This window comes from Heloderma suspectum, chromosome 16 (genome assembly GCF_057233095.1).
Source record: "Heloderma suspectum isolate Gila_16-S chromosome 16, 16-S_ref, whole genome shotgun sequence".
Taxonomy (NCBI): domain Eukaryota; kingdom Metazoa; phylum Chordata; class Lepidosauria; order Squamata; family Helodermatidae; genus Heloderma; species Heloderma suspectum.
In genome coordinates, this window is record NC_139473.1 from 5,536,000 (window position 1) to 5,546,882 (window position 10,883).

The 10,883-nt window shown below is 47.2% G+C and overlaps 1 protein-coding gene across 4 annotated transcripts in view; it reads left to right on the top strand.

Moving 5' to 3' along the window:
• Positions 1–10,883, top strand: part of RPS6KB1 (ribosomal protein S6 kinase B1) — a 35,719-nt gene that overhangs the window by 18,101 nt on the left and 6,735 nt on the right. For all 4 annotated transcript variants that reach the window (XM_084823342.1, XM_084823341.1, XM_084823339.1 and 1 more), the window contains exons 7-14: positions 652–752; positions 1,403–1,493; positions 3,099–3,189; positions 4,334–4,441; positions 5,674–5,736; positions 7,181–7,258; positions 8,048–8,155; positions 10,191–10,303. In XM_084823342.1, the coding sequence (XP_084679468.1) occupies positions 652–752; positions 1,403–1,493; positions 3,099–3,189; positions 4,334–4,441; positions 5,674–5,736; positions 7,181–7,258; positions 8,048–8,155; positions 10,191–10,303 (753 nt within the window). The remainder of the gene's footprint in view (positions 1–651; positions 753–1,402; positions 1,494–3,098; positions 3,190–4,333; positions 4,442–5,673; positions 5,737–7,180; positions 7,259–8,047; positions 8,156–10,190; positions 10,304–10,883) is intronic.

The window sequence follows — 10,883 nt, forward strand, 5'->3', positions numbered from 1 at the left end:
GGCTGCTGCACCTAAAGCCTGGAGTAGTGAGCAGATGGAAAAAATATATAATTTTTTTTTACATAAACAACAAACACCCTAACCCTTGATTTGTTAGATCATTCTGGAAGCACAAACTGTGACTCAGAATCTAAAGCTGGGGACTCCAACATTGTATTCCTTCTGATGTTTATTTTCTTAAGATTTTAAAATTAAAAATAAATAAACGGGAGGCTAACTTGTTGAAAATAAAGAGCTGCCCTCCGGCACCATCTTTATTTGGGTTCAGAAACCTGGTTTTGTATTTTGGAGCTCAGACCCCACCTCTGCCTTGTACTTAGGTTCTTGGCCAAGTTACTTTTCTTTTAGGCTCACCAATTCATTTTCTGGGAAATGAATGTTTTGTGATTAGCTGTGCCCACTATGGCAGCCATTTTATGAATGGCTAAGCTGTCTCTCATGACAGCCATTTTGTGAGAACACCGACGACACTCCCTCCAATTTCCAAATGTCCACCAGCCCAAAATGTTTGGGGACCCCTGTTCTATACTATACTTTGTGCAGACCATGTTTCAGTGTGATGTCTGAATATTGAGCCACATAGAGTTGTTGCACTGAGATGCAACGTATAGTTCTCTGCACTTTATCTCCTAAGAAAACTTTCCCTTGCAGCTTCTACTTGGCTGAAATCTCGATGGCTTTGGGGCATTTGCATCAGAAGGGCATCATCTACCGAGACCTAAAGCCAGAAAACATCATGCTCAACCATCAAGGTTAGAAACGCAGCAGTGAGCTTTCTCGGCGGCAAGTCTTATAGTGCTGCTTCCATGTTGGTTTAACAGAACTCTGGTGTGAGATGCTAGGACAAAAAACATTGTTGTGTGAGCTACGTGAGGGAATTGCTTATTGTTATAAACCATTATTAGTTTCGAAGGAGCTTCTAGTTAGATTCCAGGCTTGGTTCAATGTGCTCATGTTAAACTTTGAAACTCTATGCAGCTTGGGTCAAGGTTATCTTAGAGAGCATTGTCATCTTTATGAGCTCTCCCACCTCATGTGGTTGAGGCCTCTAATGTCTGTTACTGGAATTGTCATTTGTGAAATCTAGATTATCTTCTGTTAGGAGCAGGGCCTTTTCTGCTGTAGCCCCTGTGTCCCTCCTTCAGCAGCTTGCCTGCATCTCTTTCAACCTTTAGAAAGCAAGCTAACATATTTATAGGCCACCACGCATTTAGGAGCCGTGGGAGGTTGGGGTAGGTTGTGTTATATTACCTGCCTTGGAGTATTTGAGCTGAAAGGCAGGTTATAAATGAAGTATGTAAATTATTGTGTTTGATATGTTGCTTCACTCTCAAATGCTACTTGTTATAACAACAAGCTGTTCTCCCCCCGCCTCTTTTTTTTGTTTTTGTTTCCTTTTTAGGTCACGTTAAGCTTACTGATTTTGGACTGTGTAAAGAATCCATTCATGATGGAACTGTCACGCATACGTTCTGTGGGACAATAGAATACATGTGAGCCCGCATGATGAAACAGAAAAGTATTACTCTGGTCTGGGGGTAATGGCTAAACTTTACCTTTTTAAAACTTAGCTCAATATTTGGGTGTTGTTGTTTTTTGGCCTAGCCTGTCCATAGTGCTCTGAGCAAGTTACATGAATGTTTACAGTTTTACCCTCAGAGGAGGATGCTGACCCCATAGGGTTGGGATCTCCAGCATGGTGCCCATGAGCATCAACGTGCCTGCGGCCTCCTCTCTTGGTTGCCACCAGGCTCACTGTTCCTCCAGGTTTCCTGCTGCCCCTTAAGATTTTTTTGTTACTTAATTTTGTTTTGTTTTTAACTGGGAGGCTGGCATGCTGCAAAGCGAAGTGCTGCCCTCCAGTGCCATCTTTATTTGTTTTCCAAAGTGTGGTTCTGTGTTTTGGCGCTCAGCTGCCCACCTCTGCTGTGTACTCAGGTTCTTGGGCAAGTTACCTTTCTTTTAGTCTTATCAGTTTGCCTTATCAGAGTATTTTGTTACTGGCCAGACCTACCCTGGTAGCCATCTTGTGAATAGGGAGGGCCCCCCCCCCCCCCCCCGCCTTTGCAGCTGTTTTTGGAGAGAGCTTACAGCACTCTCAAAATTCCAAAATTCTCAAAATTCCAGAAAGGTTGGGGACTCCATAGGATTTGAACTAAGTTGTTTATATATGAAAGGAGGGTTGGAGAAATCCCTCTTAGACCAGCCTTTGTAAATTGATCTATACATTCTATTTAAGTTGCCCTTAAAGATAGTTACTAGGTTCCCTTCCTGCAGATTCCTGTTAGTCATTTATGCTGCTTGGTGGTCTGATATCGTGCAGCTGACTTCAGCTCAGCAAAAATCAGCTACCTGTTAGGGATTTAGGAATCCTGAATTTAGGAATTTGGAGTAACTGGGTATGCTTGAAGAATTCTAAGGCTGCACCAGGTCAACAGTCGTTGCACCTTATGCCCCGTGGATCTAGAGGCAGTGATCAGGTGTTTTATGACCCACAAAGCAAACTGTGGAGTAACCTGAAAATCTGACTTGGTCTGATTTTGTGATATCACTAAGCATACATATCCCATAATCCCACACAGCTCTGTTGAAAAACAGTTTTGCTTTATGGCTCATAAAAAGTGTAACAGCTGTCTCTTGATCCACAGAGCATAAAGTGACACCTGTTTATCTGGTGCAACCTTACAACTGTCCATGCAAGACCCAGTGACTCCAAATTCCTAATTTTGGAATTTCTACATTCCTGTCAAGTATTTGGTTTTCACTGACCTGAAGTCAGCTGCAGGTTACATTAAACGAAGGTCATGTTGGCAACAGGTCAACTTTATGTTGTAGGGGAAGCTGATATTAAACCTGGATTCTTGTATACAGCGCTGTCAGTTTACAAGCGCTATTGTCGAGTCACCTGGTGGCAACTTTTACTCACCATGGGTGAGTGGCTGTTGACAAGCCTGTCTGAGAGTGAAAAAAAGGTACACCAATATATTTCAGCTTTTCCTGCAGAACACTGCATGATCATTATGCTTCTTCATGCTGTCTGTTACCTGTTGTGTAAAATGTTGCTCTTTGTGTGTGCTTGGTTTCTTTTGTCCTTCTAGGGCCCCTGAAATCTTGATGAGGAGTGGGCACAACCGTGCTGTGGACTGGTGGAGTTTGGGGGCATTAATGTATGACATGCTGACTGGAGCAGTAGGTGCACACTTATGAACTGCATGCATTTTAAAAACCTTCTGTGCCACAAGGGAAACATTGTCTCAAAGCCTGTGTTGCTGCCCTCCCCAACCCGGGAATTATGGGAGTTGCAGTCAAACACATCTGGAGGCCACCAAGTTGGGCAAGGCTACCCTACTACCTGCATGGCACTTCATGTACCTATGGCTAGGAATGTGTGGCCAGCACCCGGCGAGGTCCAGGCACCTACAGTGCTGCCTCTGCACGTTTTGAAAACCCTGCTGAGCCACAGACTTTGCGGGGCCTTTGCTGAGCAGGACAGTGATTTTGTCCAGCCTCCCCTGGTGTGGTGCCCTCAAGACGGTTTGGGCTTCAAGTCCCGCCAGCTCTTGTTGGCATGGCCCGTGGTCAGGGATGATGTAGTCCAAAATGTCTGGAAAGGCAACAGGTTGGGGAAGTCGAATTTAGTCCTTCATTTTGTCCCGGAGGGGCACGCGCAACGGTGATGGAGCAGAACGTTCTTGTTTGGAGGGAGGCACGACTGGGAGGAGAGAGAGCTGGTCTGCCGGCCTCTTAGCTACTGGCTCATAATCCTGGTGCTGGCTTTGTTGTGGCAGATTAGTGTCATTTGTAGTTTGTTATGCAAAGTGCTTCTTTAGGCTCGCGAGGAAGGGCAGGACTTCACTGTATGGCTGTGGCTGCAAAACCAGCTTCTCTGCCTCCCTTCCTGTTGTAGAAGAGCGAGTGATGTCATCACTCCCAGTTCTCCTTCATTGGCTGAACTGACTTTGAGTGGCAAGCAAATGACCTGCCCAAAGCTACCATGTGAGCTTTCAGCCTGGAAGGGCATTCAGACTTGAATCTGTTACGTTAATTTTAAAAAACCGCCACTGCTTTTTCCATTGTGTGGCAGTCCAGGAATTGAACTAACTCCTTGCCTGCACTAACTACTTCCAAAGCTGTGCATTTGGGCTCTCTTTTCATCATGGCTTTGTTTGGAAATTGTTTGAACAAGACTGCTTTTTATTTTTAGGCAAGATAGGGAAGGAGAGAGTTTATTTTTATGTGGAAATTTTACTTTATTGTGCACAGTTCCTTACTGCTCTCTTCCCTTCCCTCTCTCTCTTTCTGTCCATCTCCCACATACAATGGTGTTCTCCAGCCCCCATTTACTGGGGAGAACCGAAAGAAAACTATTGACAAGATTCTCAAGTGTAAACTCAATTTGCCTCCCTACCTCACACAAGAAGCCAGAGATCTGCTTAAAAAGGTAGGAACGCGGAAAGATTGACACCAACTTGAATTCATCACTTTTCGATCTTAATCCACATTGATTGGTTGTTAATTCTGGCTTTATAACACAACACCCCTAGCCCAAATTGCTCTGCCTTAAGATACGCAGAACGAGCAAAAAATATATTGAATGTTGTCACTCTATGGAAGTACTTCAATAAGGGGCTGGAGCAGGGTTGGGGAACCCCTGGCCTCCTGGCCAATTTGGCCCTCCAGGCCGGCCCATACAGCCTGTGTGGCTTCAGCTGAGGCCCTGTTCCCTGGAGGCTACCAAGGGGTTGGGGAGGAGGCAGGGAGAGGAATCCCCTTACTGGGGGCACTCCTCTTACTTAACACACCACTCACCCTCCCAGTTGGGGCCGTGGCTCAGTGGCAGAGCCCCCGCTTTGCATGCAGCAGAAGGTCCCAGGTTCAATCCCCGGCGTCTTCAGGTAGGGCTGGGAAGGAATTTTGCCTGAAACCCTGGAGAGCCGCTGCCGGTCTGTGTTGACAATACTGGGCTAGGTGGACCAAGGGTCAGACTCGGCATAAGGCAGCTTCATACGTTCCTACGTGCCTTGTCTGCCCTGCACCCTCACCGATGGGTAAAGGTGCAGGGCAGGCAAAACTGCTCCAAGCAAGTTGTGGGGTGGAGGAGCGCTCCTCCAGCCAGTCCTTCAGCCACGACGACTGTGTTGCATGGGTCCCTGGGCCAGGGAAAGAAAGCCAGGGTGCAAGGCGGCCCCCCCCCAAGATGGCCATACCCACTGACGGCATCAGGCCTGTGGAATGCCGGGTGGGCTGGGGTCATTCAGCTCATACCCAAGTCTTGTTCTTGATCCCTGGGGTGGAGTGTAGTGGATGAGTTTGCCCAGAGCTGCAGTGTCATCAGGGCAGGACTTTGGAGCGGGAGCCCTGGGCCCCACTCTGCAGAAGGCGAAGGAAGGCCCCCAGACAGGATGCAGCTGGCTTGCCGCAGTTTGAAGTAAAGTAGACCAACGATGGAGGGCTCCCCATAAAACTATCAAGTCAGGAGCCTGACATGACCTAACTCTACCAGTGCCTGGAAGGTACCATGTGGAATGCTTGGCATCTCTGCTTTCAAGATCACTGGTAACAGGGCCAGGAAACATCTTTCCCAGGTAGACCAGTGGTCTTACTTCAGTATATGATGCAACTTAATCTGGATCCTCAATTTTTTCTCTCAAATATATTTCCTTTTCCCCCAAGCTGCTAAAGAGAAACGCTGCCTCACGTCTAGGAGCTGGTCCTGGAGATGCTGGAGAAGTTCAGGTATGTTTTGCTTAACAATTTTGTTGTAATGTAATGTAATGATAGGCTTTCCCAACCCCCCCCGCCTTTAAAAAAACATTTTTAGGAAGGCAGGTCATGTCATGATGTGGGGGGAGTTGGATGTAGACAGGTGTTTAGACACAATTTGAGGGAAATGTTGAACATATCTATGTTTTTTTATTACAAGCTGAACTCATTTTGAACCAGTTTGCTGTCCTGGTTTCCACCAAGGAACTTGGGAAAAGAGGGGATAGAAACTGAACTTGTTTTATGTTTGTACTATAGCCCCACTCCTAAATGGAGTTTAGTTGAAAGGGAGTCCTCTTGATTTTACTGGAACTAGCTTTCAAGCAAGCATGCCTTGAACCAAACTGAAGGCAAAAACAGATGTGTCTGTTATATTCACAGATGTTTGCCATCTTGCTGTTTGTGTTAACTTCTCTATTCCACTTCCTCTTCTATTTAGCACAGCAGGCACATTTGCTTTAGTTTGTGTTTTAGTAACTGGGTTATGTGTGTGGTCAAAAAGAGTCAAGCAGATCTCTTGTCATGCAGCCTGCCCATGACCTAAGATAGTCAAGGGAGGCTCTTCTCAAAGTACCTCATGTACGTTTCGTGGAAACAAGGGGGAGAGCTTTCTTGGTTGTGGCACCCTGATTATGGAATACCCTCCCAATGGAGGTGTGCCTGGCACCAACGTGGCAAATGTTTCAGTGCCAGCTCAAAACCTTGTGTTTGCCCAGGCATTTTGAGATGACCCTTTTGTTCCATTGTATTTTTCCACCTTTCTATTCATTCATTTCATTTCTACGCCGCCCAATAGCCAAAGCTGGCTGGCTGGTTCACAGAAATCAAAAGCCTACATACAACATAATAAAAATGAGTATAAAGGCTTTAACGTGTCAAAAATAAAATTAAAACAATTAAAAACAGCTAGAAACAGTTAGCAGTATAATACTAGGACCAATAAAACAGCTGGCATTAAAAGCCCCGTCATATGCCATCAAATATCTGGGAATAGAGGAAAATCTGAACCTGGTGCCGAAAAGATGACAGTGGTCTGGTTCGCCGGCTATGTGTCATCCTCACATAACCTCGGCTGGGTTTGGACGACACGCCACAACCCATCGGGGGTTGCATATCCAAAATGGCAGCTGGCACACGCTGCGGCTCGTGGCGAGTTAAATAACCCACTTTGAACCTGGCACGTCATGCAAAGTGGTCAGTGTTGGCACCAGGCACCAGCCAAGCCTTGTATTATTACGATGTTGCTGTTTTAGGATTTGTCTTGTATTCTGTATGATAATTTTAATCATATCCTTGTACAGTGCCATGCTATCTGCTAGGATGAAGAGTGGCTTAAAAATGTTTCCATAGAAAAAGCTTCCATTTTGAATTTTTTTGCCTCCCTGGGTTGGGTACTGACCGATGTACCTTTTCTTAGGCTCATCCTTTCTTCAGACACATTAACTGGGAAGAACTGCTCGCTCGGAAGGTGGAGCCTCCATTTAAACCATTATTGGTATGTATCAGGAATACTTTCCTGTGGTTTTGAATCATCATTTGTTTTATAATCTTAGCATCTGCATCATGGTATGTCAATCCAAATGTGGGTAGCTTTCCTGGCCTGAATAATTACTTTGTCACAAGACAGCTTTCCTCCAGACAATCCCTGTACTTGAAATTAACGTTTAAATGCAATGAGCAATGGGTTAAGCTGAACGTTCCACCTCTGAGGAAGGCAAAAGGACTGTTGGGCAGCTTCCAGAAACCTCAGCATATGCATGCGTGCGTGTGTGTGTGTGTGTGTGTGTGTGTGTGAGAGAGAGAGAGAGAGGGGTGGGGTGGGGTGGGGTGGGGTGGGCGTCTTATAAACATTCCCAGTTATCAGGCCATTTCTGTTGATGCCTGGGGAGCTCAGAGATGCATCCGCCCTTGATACAAAATCTGCAGTATTCAGTGTGCATTTCTTTTACATGAGAATGTAAACTACACTTCATGAGCGTACCTGGTGTTTGGGACAGGGGAAGTGTCTCTTTTGTGTCTTGACCTGTAAGCCACCTCTTCTTAAACCTTGTGCCCTTTTTCTTTGATCCGTGACTTCTTCCCTCCCTCTTGCCTTAATTTCTCCATCCAGTTGTCCACAGGGACTGTCTGCTGGCGGTAGCTGGACTCCAACGTTTTTACATTTGCAGAACACTTCACTATCTGGAAGCTTCTTTCTTTGTCATCAGCTAAAGCAGTTCCGCTTCATCATCTGTTAACCTATACACAACTTCATCTGTTTTTGTGTTTTGTTTGTTTTGCAAAGCAATCCGAAGAAGATGTGAGCCAGTTTGATGCAAAGTTTACACGTCAGACTCCTGTCGATAGCCCCGACGACTCGACTCTCAGCGAAAGTGCCAACCAGGTCTTCCTGGTAAGTAAGCATGAGACTTTGTGCAGGATTGTTGGAAGCCAACACAGTCCTGGCCTGCAGACCGCAGTAGGTGTCAGAAGGCCTGTTGAATGGGGCAAACTCAAATTACCCAGAAAGAGAGAGAGAGAGATTCTCTGACTTTGCCAGGTCTCCTTTCAGAAGCTCAGACTCTCTCTCAATCTCTCGACTATTTGGCAGTGTTAAACTCACCACAGGTTCCTTGCCCTCCCTTCTACTCTGTTTCCCTGCCCATATTGCTCCCTGTGTCTTCTACTCCTGGTCTGCTACTGATTTTATAGAAGGGTGTAGGCTGGAGTGCACAAACTTTTGGCCCAGAGGCCACATCTGGTATTGATGGGGAGACCTAGGGGTTGCATATGGACATGTGCACATGCACACGCACAGGGGGAGACATACATATGGCTAATTCCACCCCCCTCCATGAGTCTTGAGGCAGTCCACATCAATGCTTTTGCACCGAAAAGCAGCCAAGCTGATGGGCAGGGCCCCGGTGTCAAGGATCGGCGTGGTTGGGCACTTTCCGGGGGCCCACATCCCAGCAGGGGCCCGCTGACGAGCCCCCAGGACTTGCTCCTCTTTAGCATCACAGCGTGCTTGTTCATCTGCCTCTTGCTGTGACCCAAGCAGCAATGGTGGTGAGAAGGAGGAGTCATAGATGCCACTGCTGACTTGCTCACCGGTGCTCTGCCTTTCAAGCAAGCAAGTGGTAGCCATGATGAGAAAGAGGAGGAGGAGGAGGAGGAAGAGCAGCTTGTGACGGTGGTGGTGGTGAAGAGCAGTAGCAGCCGCTGAGAAGGTAGATTCACTCAGGGAGGGCGCCCATGGAGGGTGTCTTGCTCAAGCCCCCCCCCCCCCCCCCCGAGGAGCCAGCACTGCTGATGGGGTCACTAGGAGGGAGAGGAGGAAGCTGTCATTAGCAATGGTAAAGCAGTGGTCTCAGTGGCAACAGCACCACCACAGTTTTGGGGGCGGTGATGGCTGGAGGGCTTGTGGAGGGTGTACAGTGGGTTTTGGGGACCAGCCTCAGACCATAGGTTGTGCACCCCTGATGAGGGCACAAGAGTATGAGCTCTTCTCAGTACATTTACTAGACGCACTGAGCAGAGCCCATACTCTTCTGCCCTCAGCAAAAGGGCAGAAGTTCAGTTAAGTCGCCCTTACTAGAGTTCAGCAACTTGGCTGGTGCCTAACAAGACAGTTTAAAAAATCTTCTTTCACATATTATGGGGATGAGCCATAGCTCAGTGTTAGGGCATACACCTTGCGTGCGGAGGGTTCCAGGTTCAGTCCTGGGCATCTCTGCATGGCAGCTGATGTGGAACCCTCTCCCTGAGAGATGCTGGCAGCCAGAGTGGGCAGTCCTGGCCGAGAGGGACCAAACAGACTGACTCTGCATAAGGTAGCTTTGGTGCTCATATGTGTACATCAGGGGTGGGCAGAAGGTCGTTTGGGTTCTCTGGGTGGTTTGCAGGTGATCTACAAAGATTGCTAGTCCCAGTTTAACAACAGAAGCAACTAAAAGGCTTCCCACCACCCCAAAAAAGAAACTGGACTGCCAAAACAAAGGAAGCTTCAAGACAAAACTAGGCTTGGATTTTTGAGAGCACTGCAAGCCCAGTTTCAGTATTTAAACAGGTGATTTGACGAGCAAGCCTCAGTAGTACCCTTGTTCTTGACTTCCAAGGCTGCAATCTGAAGTGTGCTTACAGGGGACTCCTTCCCAATGAAAATTCCTGGTTTTGGGCTACAGCCATATGGTCTCCCCCTCTCAGATGCTCATTTTGGTAGGTGGACCTCCGGGTTGTAATGAAAAACCAAGTAGACCCCATAAACCTGATATTTGCCTGCCTCCTGGTTTACATCAGTTCCTGTGGGTAAGTTGATGGAGTTGTCATTCTGAGTGTGGTTGGGTTGGAGAGGCAGAGTTGGGTCTGGGCATTCCAGTTTTGCTTCCGTCATAATGCACAGCATTCATTCCAGTTCTTTGTGTGTGGGGTGCTTTCCCGTCGTCTAGGGTTTTACATACGTGGCTCCATCCGTACTTGAAAGCGTAAAAGAGAAGTTTTCCTTTGAACCAAAAATCCGATCACCTCGCAGATTCATTGGCAGCCCAAGGACACCAGTCAGGTATTTATTCCCCTGCTCCTTCTCCCCCTCCCCCCAGTTTTGGCGAGTAGCAGTAAGGGGTTTATTTTTCGTAGATGCTGAGAGCCTGGTTAGAACAATGTCTAAATTGTTCATCGAAAAGGTTGAGGAGTGTGAGTTAATGGGATGATTACTTTTAATGTCTCACTGGGAAATGACAGCCGCCCAACAGCAGAGCACCTGCTTTTGGTGCAGAAGATCCCGGGTTCGAACCCTAGCAATCTCCAGGTAGGGGTTGGCACAGATAGTTTGCCAGCCCCAACTCTGTGAATCGCGACAGACAGTTCTGAGCTAGATGGACCAGCGCTTTGACTTGACACCTCAGGCTGCTTCCTCTGCTTCACTACTCATGGAGAAGGAAGTGTGTGCAGCTGGAACTCTGGCTGGCACTTTTGGCACGTCCAGTGGAGTGCTTGCTTGCCTCCCCCAACACGGGAGCTTTCCGAAACAGCTGCCTGTGAGCTCTAGCGTTACCAGAGACAGAAGCTGTATTGCCAGGCTACCCTTGCCCTTACACATTAGCTGTTTCAAAATGAAGGCATGTTTCTTTCCTTCCTTGTAG